At 51.9% G+C, this 16,285-nt stretch overlaps 5 protein-coding genes across 8 annotated transcripts; 2 read left to right on the forward strand and 3 right to left on the reverse strand.

The window, feature by feature from the left end:
• Positions 1-1,295: 1,295 nt before the first annotated feature.
• LOC122152564 (scale keratin-like) lies at positions 1,296-2,574 on the reverse strand. 2 transcript variants are annotated; one of them, XM_042785176.1, is made up of 2 exons: positions 2,504-2,574; positions 1,296-2,112 (listed from the first exon to the last, which is right to left on the reverse strand). In XM_042785176.1, the coding sequence occupies exon 2, from the start codon at positions 2,089-2,091 to the stop codon at positions 1,726-1,728; it is 366 nt and encodes a 121-aa protein (XP_042641110.1). In that variant the 5' UTR covers positions 2,092-2,112; positions 2,504-2,574; the 3' UTR covers positions 1,296-1,725. The 2 variants fall into 2 exon arrangements, with proteins under 2 accessions (XP_042641110.1, XP_042641111.1); XM_042785177.1 differs by having other exon boundaries at positions 2,500-2,536.
• LOC122152377 (scale keratin-like) lies at positions 1,296-16,191 on the reverse strand. Of its 2 annotated transcripts, none has more exons than XM_042785171.1 (3): positions 16,086-16,191; positions 15,308-15,694; positions 1,296-1,725 (listed from the first exon to the last, which is right to left on the reverse strand). In XM_042785171.1, the coding sequence occupies exon 2, from the start codon at positions 15,671-15,673 to the stop codon at positions 15,308-15,310; it is 366 nt and encodes a 121-aa protein (XP_042641105.1). In that variant the 5' UTR covers positions 15,674-15,694; positions 16,086-16,191; the 3' UTR covers positions 1,296-1,725. The 2 variants fall into 2 exon arrangements, with proteins under 2 accessions (XP_042641105.1, XP_042641106.1); XM_042785172.1 differs by having other exon boundaries at positions 16,082-16,101.
• LOC122152562 (scale keratin-like) lies at positions 3,546-4,418 on the forward strand. Its single transcript, XM_042785173.1, has 2 exons — positions 3,546-3,635; positions 3,727-4,418. Exon 2 carries the CDS (start codon positions 3,751-3,753, stop codon positions 4,114-4,116), a length of 366 nt encoding a protein of 121 aa, XP_042641107.1. The 5' UTR covers positions 3,546-3,635; positions 3,727-3,750; the 3' UTR covers positions 4,117-4,418.
• Positions 5,995-6,974, reverse strand: LOC104367819 (scale keratin-like). The gene is made up of 2 exons (XM_032983341.2): positions 6,921-6,974; positions 5,995-6,829 (listed from the first exon to the last, which is right to left on the reverse strand). Exon 2 carries the CDS (start codon positions 6,803-6,805, stop codon positions 6,440-6,442), a length of 366 nt encoding a protein of 121 aa, XP_032839232.2. The 5' UTR covers positions 6,806-6,829; positions 6,921-6,974; the 3' UTR covers positions 5,995-6,439.
• LOC122152561 (scale keratin-like) lies at positions 7,918-9,133 on the forward strand. Of its 2 annotated transcripts, none has more exons than XM_042785169.1 (2): positions 7,918-8,052; positions 8,445-9,133. In XM_042785169.1, exons 1-2 carry the CDS (start codon positions 7,933-7,935, stop codon positions 8,829-8,831), a joined length of 507 nt encoding a protein of 168 aa, XP_042641103.1. In that variant the 5' UTR covers positions 7,918-7,932; the 3' UTR covers positions 8,832-9,133. The 2 variants fall into 2 exon arrangements, with proteins under 2 accessions (XP_042641103.1, XP_042641104.1); XM_042785170.1 differs by having other exon boundaries at positions 8,030-8,056.
• Positions 16,192-16,285: the final 94 nt, after the last annotated feature.

The raw sequence follows: 16,285 nt of genomic DNA on the forward strand, positions 1-16,285 counted from the left end.
ATGTGTATTGTGTCAGACAGCAAGTGCCTAGCCCAAGATAACAAGATTGGTGAGAGCTATTAGCACTCAGCTAACATGATTACATAGCTGCTATCTGGGCTGGATGCTTGTTCAGGGTGATCTCATGTCTGATTACAAAATAGTACACAGAGATACCCTTTCTGTTACTGTCTAATGTTATATGGAAGCTATAGGAATGAAGGGACTTTACTACATCAGTTACTCAAGGATCTGTCTCAGAAAACCTCTAATTATTTGTTTTCTTTAATGGCATTGGCACATAATTTGGGAGCATTCTGTTTTATGTTCTGATAACATAAAGCTGAATGGCATTAAACAGGAGGTAATCATACTTTAAGACTGGAAAAACAAGATGGCTTAACTGATGGGAGTAACAGTAACGGTATAATCTTCAGTAATACAGTGCAAAGCCATGCACCTGCTGACTACAGAGAAAAGATCTGGTGTAACACAGCCTATAATCTGAAAGAAGTGACAGAAGAGTGAAAATTCTTTGAGTATCCCCAAATAGGGAATGGTAAAGTATAGGGAGGTAGCATGATCTTGAGTGAATCCATTGTAAATACAGAATACGGGACAGTTGTGGTAATATAAGCAGAACCTGTAAAAACAAGGAGAAAACCACATCCAATTTCCATTTGACAGCAAACATGTCACTACTACTCCAAAAGACATGATGAATCCAAGAACCATGAATGACACTGATTTTAATTAATCTCAAATGTATCACAATAAGGGGTAAAATAATGTTGCGGGAATGGTCATGTTGAGTAAAACTAAGAAAAAGAGGATCTCTGTTTGCTTTTGACCACAAGAGAGTTTAAAATGTCCTGAATAAGATACAATAGCAGTTTTGTAGAAGTATGAAATTTGGAGTGCAAGAAGGAAGCATCATGCCTTCTTCCAGAAGACCATCAATAGTAGCTAAGACATTACCCTCTAATACACAAATACTATGGCCTGAATATATATCTGTATACATATTTATATCCAAGTATGCATATATTTCATGAAGAGGCATCTGCAGTCCAACCACCTGCTGACAATTCTTTGCTACATTTCTGTAATTGAATCATTCCTCTCCCTAGTTAGGGAAAAGAAGATTTTCCCTATGTAAGCACCATTAATGTGGACCTGGAATAGAAGCCAGAAATAACTGCTTCGATCTAGGAATGAAAAGATGTATAATATCCACAGGTAAAATATGAAGAGACCAGCATACGCTTGCAAACAGCAGCTGGGTACTGAATTTTATACAACGCGAGAGGGAGATATGATTTTCATGCAGAAAAATTTATTGCACGCAGAGTGGCAAAAAAGGGAGATGGACAGACCCAGAGCATCTGGTTGCCATATTTTGGGAGAGGCAGAGGTATCTTCTCCAGAGCATGGTTTCTTGCTCCTAATTCCAACTTCCTGTGGAAATGTAGATCTCCAGGACTGAGCCCTGCAGCCTGGCAGAGCCTTTCGGGTGGAGGTGGTGCCCCGTGCGAGAGCCGGGAGGAGAAGGGAGGGGAGGAGAGCAGAGGGCAGGAGAAGAGGGCAGGGAAGGGGCGAGAGTGTGCGGCACTGGCAGCTGCCCAGGCCCTGGCTGGGGCTGGGGCTGCTCAGCAGCGCTGAGTGCCTCGTGCCCGCCGGCTCAGCCCTGCACGGGGGGTGGTGTTGGCGTTTGGGCTGGGGCCAGCGCCTGGGGCTGGGCTGGGTCTAGCAGGGCCCACAGGTGTCCCAGAGCTTCTTGCTGTAGCGGGGCAGCGCGCAGGGGCTGCAGGCGGGAGAAGCGTAGGCTCTGCCAAAGGTGCAGAGGCCCCCCGAGCCCAGCGTGGCCCCGGCGCCGTAGAGGCCCCCCAGCCCCAGGGAGCCCCCAAAGGTGGGTGCTCCGGAGGAGCCCACCACGGCTTGCTGGGGGAAGGAGCTGAGGATGGGGCCGGGGAAGGTGACCACGACGGGGGGCGGCTGGATGAAGGCCGACGAGTCGGGGCACTGCCGGGCGCACAGCTCGTTGCAGCTCTCGGCGATGGGCTGGGGGACGGCGACGCCGGTTTTCGGTGGGCACAGGTCGTAGCAAGACATCTTTGTGTGAGAGAGCTGAGCCTGAAACACACGGTGCCAAGGAAAGAGAATAGGAGTGAGGAAGAGATATCACAGTTCCCTGTTGCGCAGTTCCTCGGTGCCAGTCAGCTGGAGAGGCCACAGCCACTGCTTTGCCCTCACTGCCCACTGCTAATCCTTTACTCAGACAGCCCCACTCAGCGCCCTGCTCTCTGCACCCCGAGGACACACAAAGCCTCCCCGAGAGCCTGTACAGAGCCTGGCTCTGCGTGTCCCGGCCACGGGGCTCCTTCCTCCTCCCGCGGCGACTCAGCCCGCCCTGCCCATCCAAGCCAGCTGCCAGCACGCCGGCTGCCCTCAGAGCTCTCCTGGCCACGGGGGCCCTGAGCCGGCCCCTGCCAGGGGAGGCCCAGGCCCACAGGCACCCACCTACCCTTTTCCTGAGCAGAGCGAGGCAGGAGCGGTGGATGCCAGAGCTCACGGAGGGCAGCGCTTTTATGCCGGGCCAGGGAGGATGGGGAGGAGCTGGCCAAGCTGGGGGCACGTGGCTCGTGGCGGCCAAGCCCCTGCTTCATCCTTGCGTGGCGCGGGGATGTTGTGCTGACGCCGTTTCCTCACCAGCCCCAACCCGCTCTATCAGCCCCGGCAATTCCCCTGCTCGGTCACTTGCCAGCTGCCACCTCATGGGCCAAACGAGCCGCAGCGTCTTTTCATTATCTCTGGGTGTAAGAGGGCACGCAGCGTGACACAGGCTGACTGCCAGCACCCTGCGTGCCATAGCTCTTCCCCAAGGGCCTGGTCTCGGGGCGGCCCCACGGCTCCTTGGCTGAGCCACAGGGAAGACCAGGGTGGTGGTGCTGGCCAAGAAGGCGGCCTCGCAAAGGCCTCCCGCATACCAGTGACCGCATGACGTGCACTGTGTGGCTCTAATCTACAGAGGTGTGAGGTTACGAAATGGCAAATCAAAGGTGCTTCTCTGTGGCACTGCCTGCTCAGCACGATGCATCACTCGCCAGCCCAGGGGAGCCGGCCTCCATCTGCCTGCAGGCGTTGGCCATCGGCCTCTGCCCATCTCCGGGAAGAGAGATCCCTCATGCCCGTCCCTGAGGCGCATGGTGTGAGGATCACAGATCCCCACGCGGGCCCATGAGGACCACGCTCGTGCCAGGCGTGACCCAAACGCTCCAGCCCCTCTCAGGTGTCCCGGGAGCCCCATTGCTGGGGGCCGGTGCTGGGCAGGGGCTGCCGTGGGCGTGCTGGGAGCTGGCTGTCAGGTCTGAAGGACCTTCTGCAGCAGCCCCTGCCTGTCAGATACCTGCTGCCGTTGAGCCCCTGAAGCACAAAGGGCAGGAAAGCCTCTGAGGCGGCGTGAGCTGCTCTGGCGAGGGGATGCTGACTCAGGGAGCGGCAGGAGCAGGACAGCCCCGTTGTCATCGGCAGGAGGGAGTGCCGCGCCTTCAGATTGGCCCAGGGGGTGCTGAGCAATGGCGGGGATGGTATAAAAGCTCTGCCTCTGCCACGCTCTCCCATCCACTGCTGTGGCCACCTTCTCCTCGGGAAACAGGGTAAGGCTGTGAGCGCTTCTCCTCGTGGCTCCCTGTGCCACCTTCTCCACCTCAACCATTTCCCTCTGCTCTTCTCGTGCAATCTCTGCAGAGCACCGTCCGATCCCACACAAAGATGTCTTGCTACGACCTGTGCCCACCGAAAACCGGCGTCGCCGTCCCCCAGCCCATCGCCGAGAGCTGCAACGAGCTGTGCGCCCGGCAGTGCCCCGACTCGTCGGCCTTCATCCAGCCGCCCCCCGTCGTGGTCACCTTCCCCGGCCCCATCCTCAGCTCCTTCCCCCAGCAAGCCGTGGTGGGCTCCTCCGGAGCACCCGCCTTTGGGGGCTCCCTGGGGCTGGGGGGCCTCTACGGCGCCGGGGCCACGCTGGGCTCGGGGGGCCTCTGCACCTTTGGCAGAGCCTACGCTTCTCCCGCCTGCAGCCCTTGCGCGCTGCCCCGCTACAGCAAGAAGCTCTGGGACACCTGTGGGCCCTGCTAGACCCAGACCCACAGACCCCACAGCCCCTGGGACCCCTCAGCCTCACGCCTCCTCTCCTATCTACGTTCCTTCTCCTCGCTCCCTTTTCCGTATCTCCTCCTTGCTCCTGCCCATGCCCAGATGCATGACTCCACCATCATTCCACCGGGCACTTGCTGGGACCTCCAACAGCCACCGCCTGCAAGAAGCCTGAAGGAACAGCTCTCTTGAAGCCCGCAGGGACAACCTGCCTGCCTCTGCCTTAGGTGTCTTGCTCCACTGGGAGTTTTTCTGCTCCTTCAATAAAACCATCCTGCATCCCACACCTGCCTCTCTGTTTTCCTTTTAAGCAGCAGCCTGGGCTGCAGGGCTCCCTGGCCCCGCACGTGGCCCCTGTCAGCGGCGCCAGGGACATGCCCCAGCCCCAGCAGAGCCGGGCTGAGTTGCCTTTGGGGAGAGCCCACAGCCCTGGGCAGCTCTGGCCACCCACGGTCCCGCAGCGCAGCTCCAAGGGCCCTGCCTGAACGTCGGCAGCTCCTTTGTCTGCAGGACCTGAAGCCCTGAGGTGTTTGCAGAGCTCCAGCCTCTCTGGACACAAGCGCGTTGTAACAGGGCCTGGGAGCCCTTCACGGTCAATGCCTGCCATATCTACAATCCCTTTCTGCCTCCACCTGCCTTTTGAAGCCAAAAAGAAGCAGCAATCGGGAGGTTTCCCCTTACTCTTCCTTATCCCCCTCCCTTTTTTATTCTTCTTCACTTTTCCAATCTACCTTACTCCCCGCCTTCTTCTCCTTCCCGTTCCGTTTCCAATTCTTGTCCCTCTTCCGCTCCGCCTTCCCATTCTTCATTCCCTTCCCCTTGTCGTCTAGATTCTTCTTCATTTGCTTCCTCATCCTCTTCCCCTTTTTGTCAGCTTTTCCTCTTCGCTTTCCATTCCCCTGCTCTATCCTCTTCCAATTTTTCCCTCATCTTTCCTTTCTCCTTCACTTTCCCTTAGCCCTTCCCTTAATCCTTTGCCATCCCCTTTAATTTCTCCTTTCCCTCTTCTTGCTGACGCTCTCCCACCCAGCAAAGACACACACCCGCAGTTCTCACCTGTTGCCTGCCGCAGACTCACAATCACAGAGAGCACCTCCTGATAATTGTGGCGGGAGCCTTTGCAGGGCATCTTGCCATGCTGCAACCTCAAGCAGAGAGACCCAGAGCCGGCTGTCCAGCACTCTGTCCGGACTGCTTTTGCACGTCTTCCACGACAGACACTCTGCATGCTCCTGAGGCAGCCTGTTCCAGTGCACGGTCACCCTCGCGGTCAAGAAAGGTCTTTTAGGATGCTGAGGTGGAGCCTCGTCTGCTTCAGCTCACAGCCACTCTCTTTTGCGCGGGCACTGGACACCTCTGACAAGAGCCTGGCTCCACCTTCTTGATCCCTTCCCTTCAGATGTGTGTGCACGTTGATGACACTCGCCGAAGGATGCTCAGGACCAAGATGAAAACTGCCATCGCTCACAGGACCATGTGTCGACGACCATTCTGCAGGTGGGGGATTAAACACTGCCTCTTGTCCAGCCTCCTCTGTGCAGGTGCCCGCAGATGCTGCCGTGCTTCTGCGGAGCAGCGGGACCCGGCGGAGCTGGTGCCGCTCCTGGGCTCAGGAGACCAGGCAAAGGAGCACTGCCAGCGCCTGTCCTGCTCCCTGCCCTCTGCCCTTTCCACAGATCCTGCAGGCCCCACCAAATTGCTCTCTCTCCCCTTCCTTCTGCCTCCATCCTCCCTTGCCAAAAACGGACCCCTCTCACCTCACCTAAGCATCTCTGGAACACCATTTCCCCTCCCACAGCTGTCAGGCACCCGACCCCTAGCACCAACCCAACCTGTGACAAGGAGGGAGGGAGACACGACTTGGATGCAGGAAAGTTTTATTGTTCCCAAGAGGGGCAGGAGAGACTCTCAGAGACACGGTGGGCAAGAGCCAGATCGTCTGGTTGCCATGTGCTGGGGGAGGCAGAGGGATCTTTCCTACAGCATGGCTTGTCGCTCCGGATGCCCCCTTGGTGCGGCACTGCAGATCCCCTAGGGCTTGGCCGTGCAGCCCGGCAGAGCATTTCGGGTGGAGGTGGTGCCCCGTGCGAGAGCCGGGAGGAGAAGGGAGGGGAGGAGAGCAGAGGGCAGGAGAAGAGGGCAGGGAAGGGGCGAGGGTGTGCGGCACTGGCAGCTGCCCAGGCCCTGGCTGGGGCTGGGGCTGCTCAGCAGCGCTGAGTGCCTCGTGCCCGCCGGCTCAGCCCTGCACGGGGGGTGGTGTTGGCGTTTGGGCTGGGGTCCAGTGGCCTGTGGGTCTGGGCTGGGTCTAGCAGGGCCCACAGGTGTCCCAGAGCTTCTTGCTGTAGCGGGGCAGCGCGCAAGGGCTGCAGGCGGGAGAAGCGTAGGCTCTGCCAAAGGTGCAGAGGCCCCCCGAGCCCAGCGTGGCCCCAGCGCCGTAGAGGCCCCCCAGCCCCAGGGAGCCCCCAAAGGCGGGTGCTCCGGAGGAGCCCACCACGGCTTGCTGGGGGAAGGAGCTGAGGATGGGGCCGGGGAAGGTGACCACGACGGGGGGCGGCTGGATGAAGGCCGACGAGTCGGGGCACTGCCGGGCGCACAGCTCGTTGCAGCTCTCGGCGATGGGCTGGGGGACGGCGACGCCGGTTTTCGGTGGGCACAGGTCGTAGCAAGACATCTTTGTGTGGGATCGGACGGTGCTCTGCAGAGATTGCAAGAGAAGAGCAGAGGGAAATGGTTGAGGTGGAGAAGGTGGCACAGGGAGCCACGAGGAGAAGCGCTCACAGCCTTACCCTGTTTCCCGAGGAGAAGGTGGCCAGAGCAGTGGATGGGAGAGCGTGGCAGAGGCAGAGCTTTTATACCATCCCCGCCATTGCTCAGCACCCCCTGGGCCAATCTGAAGGCGCGGCACTCCCTCCTGCCGATGACAACGGGGCTGTCCTGCTCCTGCCGCTCCCTGAGTCAGCATCCCCTCGCCAGAGCAGCTCACGCCGCCTCAGAGGCTTTCCTGCCCTTTGTGCTTCAGGGGCTGAACGGCAGCAGGTATCTGACAGGCAGGGACTGCTGCAGAAGGTCCTTCAGACCTGACAGCCAGCTCCCAGCACGCCCACGGCAGCCCCTGCCCAGCACCAGCCCCCAGCAATGGGGCTCCCGGGACACCTGAGAGGGGCTGGAGCATTTGGGTCATGCCTGGCACGAGCGTGGTCCGCGTGGGCCCGCGTGGGGATCTGTGATCCTCACACCATGCGCCTCAGGGACGGGCATGAGGGATCTCTCTTCCCGGAGATGGGCAGAGGCCGATGGCCAACGCCTGCAGGCAGATGGAGGCCGGCTCCCCTGGGCTGGCGAGTGATGCATCGTGCTGAGCAGGCAGTGCCACAGAGAAGCACCTTTGATTTGCCATTTCGTAACCTCGCACCTCTGTAGATTAGAGCCACACAGCGCAAGTCATGCGGTCACTGGTATGCGGGAGGCCTTTGCGAGGCCGCCTTCTTGGCCAGCACCACCACCCTGGTCTTCCCTGTGGCTCAGCCAAGGAGCCGTGGGGCTGCCCCGAGACCAGGCCCTTGGGGAAGAGCTATGGCACGCAGGGCGCTGGCAGTCAGCCTGTGTCACGCTGCGTGCCCTCTTACACCCCGAGATAATGAAAAGACGCCGCGGCTCGTTTGGCCCATGAGGTGGCAGCTGGCAAGTGTCCGAGCAGGGGAATTGCTGGGGCTGATAGAGCGGGTTGGGGCTGGTGAGGAAACAGCGTCAGCACAACATCCCCGCGCCACGCAAGGATGAAGCAGGGGCTTGGCCGCCATGAGCCACGTGCCCCCAGCTTGGCCAGCTCCTCCCCACCCTCCCTGGCCCGGCATAAAAGCGCTGCCCTCCGTGAGCTCTGGCATCCACCGCTCCTGCCTCGCTCTGCTCAGGAAAAGGGTAGGTGGGTGCCTGTGGGCGTGGGCCTCCCCTGGCAGGGGCTGGCTCAGGGCCCCCGTGGCCAGGAGAGCTCTGAGGGCAGCCGGCGTGCTGGCAGCTGGCTTGGACGGGCAGGGCAGGCTGAGTCGCCGCGGGAGGAGGAAGGAGCCCCGTGGCCGGGACACGCAGAGCCAGGCCCTGCACAGGCTCTCGGGGAGGCTTTGTGTGTCCTCAGGGATGCAGAGAGCAGGGCGCTGAGTGGGGCTGTCTGAGTAAAGGATTAGCAGTGGGCAGTGAGGGCAAAGCAGTGGCTGTGGCCTCTCCAGCTGACTGGCACCGAGCAACTGGGCAACAGGGAACCGTGAGATCTCTTCCTCACTCCTATTCTCTTTCCTTGGCACCGTGTGTTTCAGGCTCAGCTCTCTCACACAAAGATGTCTTGCTACGACCTGTGCCCACCGAAAACCGGCGTCGCCGTCCCCCAGCCCATCGCCGAGAGCTGCAACGAGCTGTGCGCCCGGCAGTGCCCCGACTCGTCGGCCTTCATCCAGCCGCCCCCCGTCGTGGTCACCTTCCCCGGCCCCATCCTCAGCTCCTTCCCCCAGCAAGCCGTGGTGGGCTCCTCCGGAGCACCCGCCTTTGGGGGCTCCCTGGGGCTGAGGGGCCTCTACGGCGCCGGGGCCACGCTGGGCTCGGGGGGCCTCTGCACCTTTGGCAGAGCCTACGCTTCTCCCGCCTGCAGCCCTTGCGCGCTGCCCCGCTACAGCAAGAAGCTCTGGGACACCTGTGGGCCCTGCTAGACCCAGACCCACAGACCCCACAGCCCCTGGGACCCCTCAGCCTCACGCCTCCTCTCCTATCTACGTTCCTTCTCCTCGCTCCCTTTTCCGTATCTCCTCCTTGCTCCTGCCCATGCCCAGATGCACGACTCCACCATCATTCCACCGGGCACTTGCTGGGATCTCCAACAGCCACCGCCTGCAAGAAGCCTGAAGGAACAGCTCTCTTGAAGCCCGCAGGGACAACCTGCCTGCCTCTGCCTTAGGTGTCTTGCTCCACTGGGAGTTTTTCTGCTCCTTCAATAAAACCATCCTGCATCCCACACCTGCCTCTCTGTTTTCCTTTTAAGCAGCAGTCTGGGCTGCAGGGCTCCCTGGCCCCGCATGTGGCCCCGTCAGCGGTGCCAGGGACATGCCCCAGCCCCAGCAGAGCCGGGCTGAGTTGCCTTTGGGGAGAGCCCACAGCCCGGGCAGCTCTGGCCACCCACGGTCCCGCAGCGCAGCTCCAAGGGCCCTGCCTGAACGTCGGCAGCTCCTTTGTCTGCAGGACCTGAAGCCCTGAGGTGTTTGCAGAGCTCCAGCCTCTCTGGACACAAGCGCGTTGTAACAGGGCCTGGGAGCCCTCCACGGTCAATGCCTGCCATATCTACTATCCCTTTCTGCCTCCACCTGCCTTTTGAAGCCAAAAAGAAGCAGCAATCGGGAGGTTTCCCCTTTCTCTTCCTTATCCCCCTCCCTTTTTTATTCTTCTTCACTTTTCCAATCTACCTTACTCCCCGCCTTCGGCTCCTTCCCGTTCCGTTTCCACTTCTTGTCCCTCTTCCGCTCCGCCTTCCCATTCTTCATTCCCTTCCCCTTATCGTCTAGATTCTTCTTCATTTGCTTCCTCATCCTCTTCCCCTTATTGTCAGCTTTTCCTCTTCGCTTTCCATTCCCCTGCTCTATCCTCTTCCAATTTTTCCCTCATCTTTCCTTTCTCCTTCACTTTCCCTTAGCCCTTCCCTTAATCCTTTGCCATCCCCTTTAATTTCTCCTTTCCCCCTTCTTGCTGACGCTCTCCCACCCAGCAAAGACACACACCCGCAGTTCTCGCCTGTTGCCTGCCGCAGACTCACAATCACAGAGAGCACCTCCTGATAATTGTGGCGGGAGCCTTTGCAGGGCATCTTGTCATGCTGCAACCTCAAGCAGAGAGACCCAGAGCCGGCTCTCCAGCACTCTGTCCGGACTGCTTTTGCACGTCTTCCACGACAGACACTCTGCATGCTCCTGAGGCAGCCTGTTCCAGTGCACGGTCACCCTCGCGGTCAAGAAAGGTCTTTTAGGATGCTGAGGTGGAGCCTCGTCTGCTTCAGCTCACAGCCACTCTCTTTTGCGCGGGCACTGGACACCTCTGACAAGAGCCTGGCTCCACCTTCTTGATCCCTTCCCTTCAGATGTGTGTGCACGTTGATGACACTCGCCGAAGGATGCTCAGGACCAAGATGAATACTGCCATCTCTCACAGGACCATGTGTCGACTACCATTCTGCAGGTGGGGGATTAAACACTGCCTCTTGTCCAGCCTCCTCTGTGCAGGTGCCCACAGATGCTGCCGTGCTTCTGCGGAGCAGCGGGACCCGGCGGAGCTGGTGCCACTCCTGGGCTCAGGAGACCAGGCAAAGGAGCACTATTTTTCGGTGGGCACAGGTCGTAGCAAGACATAATTGCATGGATTAGTATCATTTTGGAACTGATGGGGGTGGATAGACTGACGGAATTCAGTTTTCATGTGTTATTTTTCAAATGCTGTTTTAGTGAGTTGAATATTTCTTTCCTTTCTGTGCTATGGTGTTTGTTTTATATGGATCCTTGATCAACTTGAAAAACAATAGCTTAATACTTGTATTCAAAATTTCTGATTGTGTTAATACCGTCTGAGTAATAATCAGACCCTATTTATCTTCTCCCATTGATGTGTCTTACTGTTCTTTCAGACGCACACTCTTAAGGACGTTGTAAGAACCTGTCTCATCTACCACATATATTCCCAATATTGCGAAAGAAACCCAAGTTAGTTGTAGCCTTTTTTGAAATAGGGGACTCTGTTTATATCTTCCAGACTGACACTGAACATAGCTGAAAATGTGGACATCTTACACATTTATCTTAAATTCTGTACCAGAATACTTATGTGAATTGACTGTATTTTCATTTGTAATATTTATGTTTCTAATTAGCTTAAAACACTCACATCATCTTCTCAGAATTTCTGCACTCACACCCAGTCTCCCAAATACTGTATTTACCTGTGCTTTCACTAAAGAGTTACAGACAGAAACAATGTAATGCTGCTCAAAATCTAAGCATACCTATAGAAATCATCTGCAACTACTCTGACATAAATTCTGATTAAGTTAATAGAAAGAAATAAAAAATGATACTCGCTACACTCTGCAAGGCAGATAAGCCAAAAGAAGTGTTTAGATGAACGCAGGGACTGGAGCTTATTTAGAGTTTCTCAGCACTCCTATGGGGTTTGAAACTCACTTGGTGCTGGGGGTTGCATTTGGCTGCCTAACAGAAATTGTTTAGCAGCTTTGAGTGATGAAAGTTTTCTGTTTATCATGGTTATGATTTTATTTGAATTCTCACACCATGCAATGTCCATGTTACACCATCATGATTTTTTTGATCTTGCATCTTAATTGACTAGCATAATTCCTGGTATCATTATAGTGACCTCACTGGAATTACCATGTGCATTAAGCTGACTCCACATGTTACTCCTTCCTTTACAAAGTTGTGACAAGCTTGTCTGTTCAGAGATTTTGTAAGATTCATCTTTGGCTGACATGTACATTTTTTCTTAACAGCCCTTTAATTTTATCTAGTAAATTAATTGGTAAGAGACTGCAACTTATCCTAGGACTAACCAGGAATTTGTCTTTTCCACCCTTAACTTAAATAGACCTTATTGACTTAAGATGAATTTAAAGTGGTCATTAATATCAGATGAAGTCAGTATAGTACACATGACAATTCCCCAACAGCTCGCCATTGAGAAGAACAGTCTTTTGAGTGGAAACTCAATCCTAGCTATAAATCATTTTGTTTCACTAAATGAGTTTATGTGGGAAATGAAATTCAGCTTTAAAGGGTCCCATGGTTCTGCTGACATTGATTTGCACTAGAAAGTCAAAGAAATCACCATCCAGGAATGTATGAAGTCCCTGCCCATGATCCACCAAAATACTTACAATTTTGAGGAGAAATCAAAGAAGCAGATAAAGGTTTTTTGTTAGATGCTGTGGGTGTTAGCTCTTATCAACTATGTTCTGAGGCTTCTTGTGAAAAATGTACTTTGTAATGATTTCACAAACATTCATTAGTTGGTGTTCAACCCAACTAATGTTTGTTGTTGTGTTGATGTATGAAAATGAGTGAGTGATTTAGACGCTTCACTGTTACACAATCACATTTACTTTAATGTACAGGAAACAAGGTGGTGCATGATATTATTTTAATTAGATCATGATTTTTGCCATTAGAAGTCATGGGTCAATATTAATGTTCTTTTCTTCATTAAAAAAAAATCTTTTCTGTATTCTTGATCAAATCCTCTGGTAGTATAGGATGTCACATTTGCTGTACATCAGGTGAAAATATGTCATTATTTCAAACTATACTATCCAGAAAAAAATTCTACATACTTTTGTGATTATTTACACTTTTGCTTTGCTTTTTCAAAGAGCAGTGAGTATCTTTTATTCTAACTTTTAGGTTTTTACCCATGTCCAAGGCATTTTACAGACCATTCTCATTGTCATCCCTGAGAAGATCCCCAGAGCTGAAACACCTGGTATTAATTCCTGCAATGCCTAACATGAATATTTCTTGTTGTGATATAATTTCATAGTGATATTTTCATTTTCTAATAAAGAAATTGTGGTTTCTTTTCTTTTCTTTTCTTTTCTTTTCTTTTCTTTTCTTTTCTTTTCTTTTCTTTTCTTTTCTTTTCTTTTCTTTTCTTTTCTTTTCTTTTCTTTTCTTTTCTTTTCTTTTCTTTTCTTTTCTTTTCTTTTCTTTTCTTTTCTTTTCTTTTCTTTTCTTTTCTTTTCTTTTCTTTTCTTTTCTTTTCTTTTCTTTTCTTTTCTTTTCTTTTCTTTTCTTTTCTTTTCTTTTCTTTTCTTTTCTTTTCTTTTCTTTTCTTTTCTTTTCTTTTCTTTTCTTTTCTTTTCTTTTCTTTTCTTTTCTTTTCTTTTCTTTTCTTTTCTTTTCTTTTCTTTTCTTTTCTTTTCTTTTCTTTTCTTTTCTTTTCTTTTCTTTTCTTTTCTTTTCTTTTCTTTTCTTTTCTTTTCTTTTCTTTTCTTTTCTTTTCTTTTCTTTTTCTTTTCTTTTCTTTTCTTTTCTTTTCTTTTCTTTTCTTTTCTTTTCTTTTCTTTTCTTTTCTTTTCTTTTCTTTTCTTTTCTTTTCTTTTCTTTTCTTTTCTTTTCTTTTCTTTTCTTTCTTTTCTTTTCTTTTCTTTTCTTTTCTTTTCTTTTCTTTTCTTTTCTTTTCTTTTCTTTTCTTTTCTTTTCTTTTCTTTTCTTTTCTTTTCTTTCTTTTCTTTCTTTTCTTTTCTTTTCTTTTCTTTCTTTCTTTTCTTTTCTTTTCTTTTCTTTTTTCTTTTCCTGACTTGTATTGTTGCAATTTGGGAGGAGTTGTGGCTGGGGAGGTAAGCGGAAACAACAGTTGGCTCAAGTGACTGTTTTCCCAACAAAAACTGCACCCCTGCCTTTATTGCAGAGGAAGACAAAAAAACAGTCTCCAGGCATAGAAAGTGAATTCCTGCAATCCACATCTCCCAGCTTGGGGCTGAGTTCCTTGCCTAGATTTACATTTTACCACAAAAGCTGCAAGTTAAAGCAAGTTGTGCCTCATTACTCTGTCTCAGGGCAACGAACCTTCTTTACATCAAAGTCCTCTATCTCCTCTCTTCACTTGGTAGCATTACTTTGTATTTAATAATATTGTTCTTTAAATGCTCTCTGAATTATAAAATGTCTTTTGGGGGTTCCCATGGGAAAAAAAAAGTGCTTACCACAAATTTTCTCAAGCAACTCAGGAATAAAGGGTATCAAAGTACTTTAGAAACACTGACTAGTGATTTATGCACACTGTTTTGTTGTTAATGTGTTCTGTGTCCCAATGGTAAGTAATAGCATCAGTCTAAAGAGGGAGACACGGTCAGTCATATCACTCCCCTAATCAGACTGTGGTTCGTAGCTGCCAGGGCTAGCCAGCTCTGTCCCAGCCCTGCTTTCCCTTTTGTGACATCCAAGATAGGCTGCTCCTTTCACAGTGTCTCTAGGTCTCTTCAGCTGGAGCCTGGTAGACTGCGATAAAAACTTCCTCTTCTTTCCAGCGTCTCTCTAGAACTTCAAGCAATCAGAAAGGGTGAACCTGAAAAGCTGGATGTTACAGACAGGAGATTAAGAGAATTGAAAGGTGATATTTTCAAGGCTAATCATAATTTCTGCATTTTAAATGAGAGACAGGAGTATTTCACTGGTCTGGAGACCTAGTGACTCAAAGTACATTTTAGAACTGAGGAAGTGTGACAAAATTTAACATAGGAAAGAATTTAAAGTGTATTTTCATAGAAGTTAATGAAAATGAATGTTTTATACCCTAATAGTACCACCATCAACCAGAGAAAACTCTTTGAAAATCTACTTGAAAATCTATTGCTAATCATATGCTGATTATCTAAGCATAAGAGACAAGAAAAATACATAAGGACCAAGTTGCAAGACATAACTTCTGAAGTTAAAGAAAAACCTTAAAAGAAAGAAAATACCTACAGGATGGAAAAGCTATTTTGAATCTTCAAATATGTTGCTCTCTCCAATAAATATATACTAAATTGGCCATGAATGAAAAGAACTGCTCATAACAATCTATAGCAGAAATATATAACGAGTGTGAATATACCACATCACTGGAAGGAAAGGAAGAATATGCACTATGGAAGAGAATCAAAACATCATCTACATAATGAATGTGTATACAGTCAGGGGAATAGTCAACAATGTTCAGAGTAAAAAAAAGATTTAAAACCAGCAAAAATTTGATGCATAAAAGATTTATTGAGAAAAACAAGATGAAAAAATCAGAGAATATAAAACAAAATATAGGAAGACAATAGAAATAACAAGAAATTAAAATATGAAAATACAAAATTTGAGTATTAGAGTTCTAAAGATTAAAAGTAAATAACAGCTAAATAAATACAATATTTTTAATGAAGCCCATGACAAAATGAATAAAGACAAATATTGAGAGAAAAAGAAAATATAAGATATGAAAATGTACAAAGAAATATATTAGAGACCTAAGAAACTTTGTGAAAATAAAAGATTACGAAGAGCAAAATGAAGTCTTTCCAGAAAAAAAAAAAATAATTACAATATTTGAGAAAACTAGATTCTAAATTTCTCCAATCCTGACATATAAGAAGGTTCTGGTGCTGGATCTAGCAGGGCCCACAGGTGTCCCAGAGCTTCTTGCTGTAGCGGGGCAGCGCGCAAGGGCTGCAGGCGGGAGAAGCGTAGGCTCTGCCAAAGGTGCAGAGGCCCCCCGAGCCCAGCGTGGCCCCGGCGCCGTAGAGGCCCCCCAGCCCCAGGGAGCCCCCAAAGGCGGGTGCTCCGGAGGAGCCCACCACGGCTTGCTGGGGGAAGGAGCTGAGGATGGGGCCGGGGAAGGTGACCACGACGGGGGGCGGCTGGATGAAGGCCGACGAGTCGGGGCACTGCCGGGCGCACAGCTCGTTGCAGCTCTCGGCGATGGGCTGGGGGACGGCGACGCCGGTTTTCGGTGGGCACAGGTCGTAGCAAGACATCTTTGTGTGAGAGAGCTGAGCCTGAAACACACGGTGCCAAGGAAAGAGAATAGGAGTGAGGAAGAGATCTCACGGTTCCCTGTTGCCCAGTTGCTCGGTGCCAGTCAGCTGGAGAGGCCACAGCCACTGCTTTGCCCTCACTGCCCACTGCTAATCCTTTACTCAGACAGCCCCACTCAGCGCCCTGCTCTCTGCATCCCGAGGACACACAAAGCCTCCCCGAGAGCCTGTGCAGGGCCTGGCTCTGCGTGTCCCGGCCACGGGGCTCCTTCCTCCTCCCGCGGCGACTCAGCCCGCCCTGCCCGTCCAAGCCAGCTGCCAGCACGCCGGCTGCCCTCAGAGCTCTCCTGGCCACGGGGGCCCTGAGCCGGCCCCTGCCAGGGGAGGCCCAGGCCCACAGGCACCCACCTACCCTTTTCCTGAGCAGAGCGAGGCAGGAGCGGTGGATGCCAGAGCTCACGGAGGGCAGCGCTTTTATGCCGGGCCAGGGAGGGTGGGGAGGAGCTGGCCAAGCTGGGGGCACGTGGCTCGTGGCAGCCAAGCCCCTGCTTCATCCTTGCGTGGCGCGGGGATGTTGTGCTGACGCCGTTTCCTCACCAGCCCCAACCCGCT

The sequence above is a fragment of the Tyto alba genome, unplaced genomic scaffold (assembly GCF_018691265.1).
Source record: "Tyto alba isolate M040663 unplaced genomic scaffold, T.alba_DEE_v4.0 Super-Scaffold_8, whole genome shotgun sequence".
Taxonomy (NCBI): domain Eukaryota; kingdom Metazoa; phylum Chordata; class Aves; order Strigiformes; family Tytonidae; genus Tyto; species Tyto alba.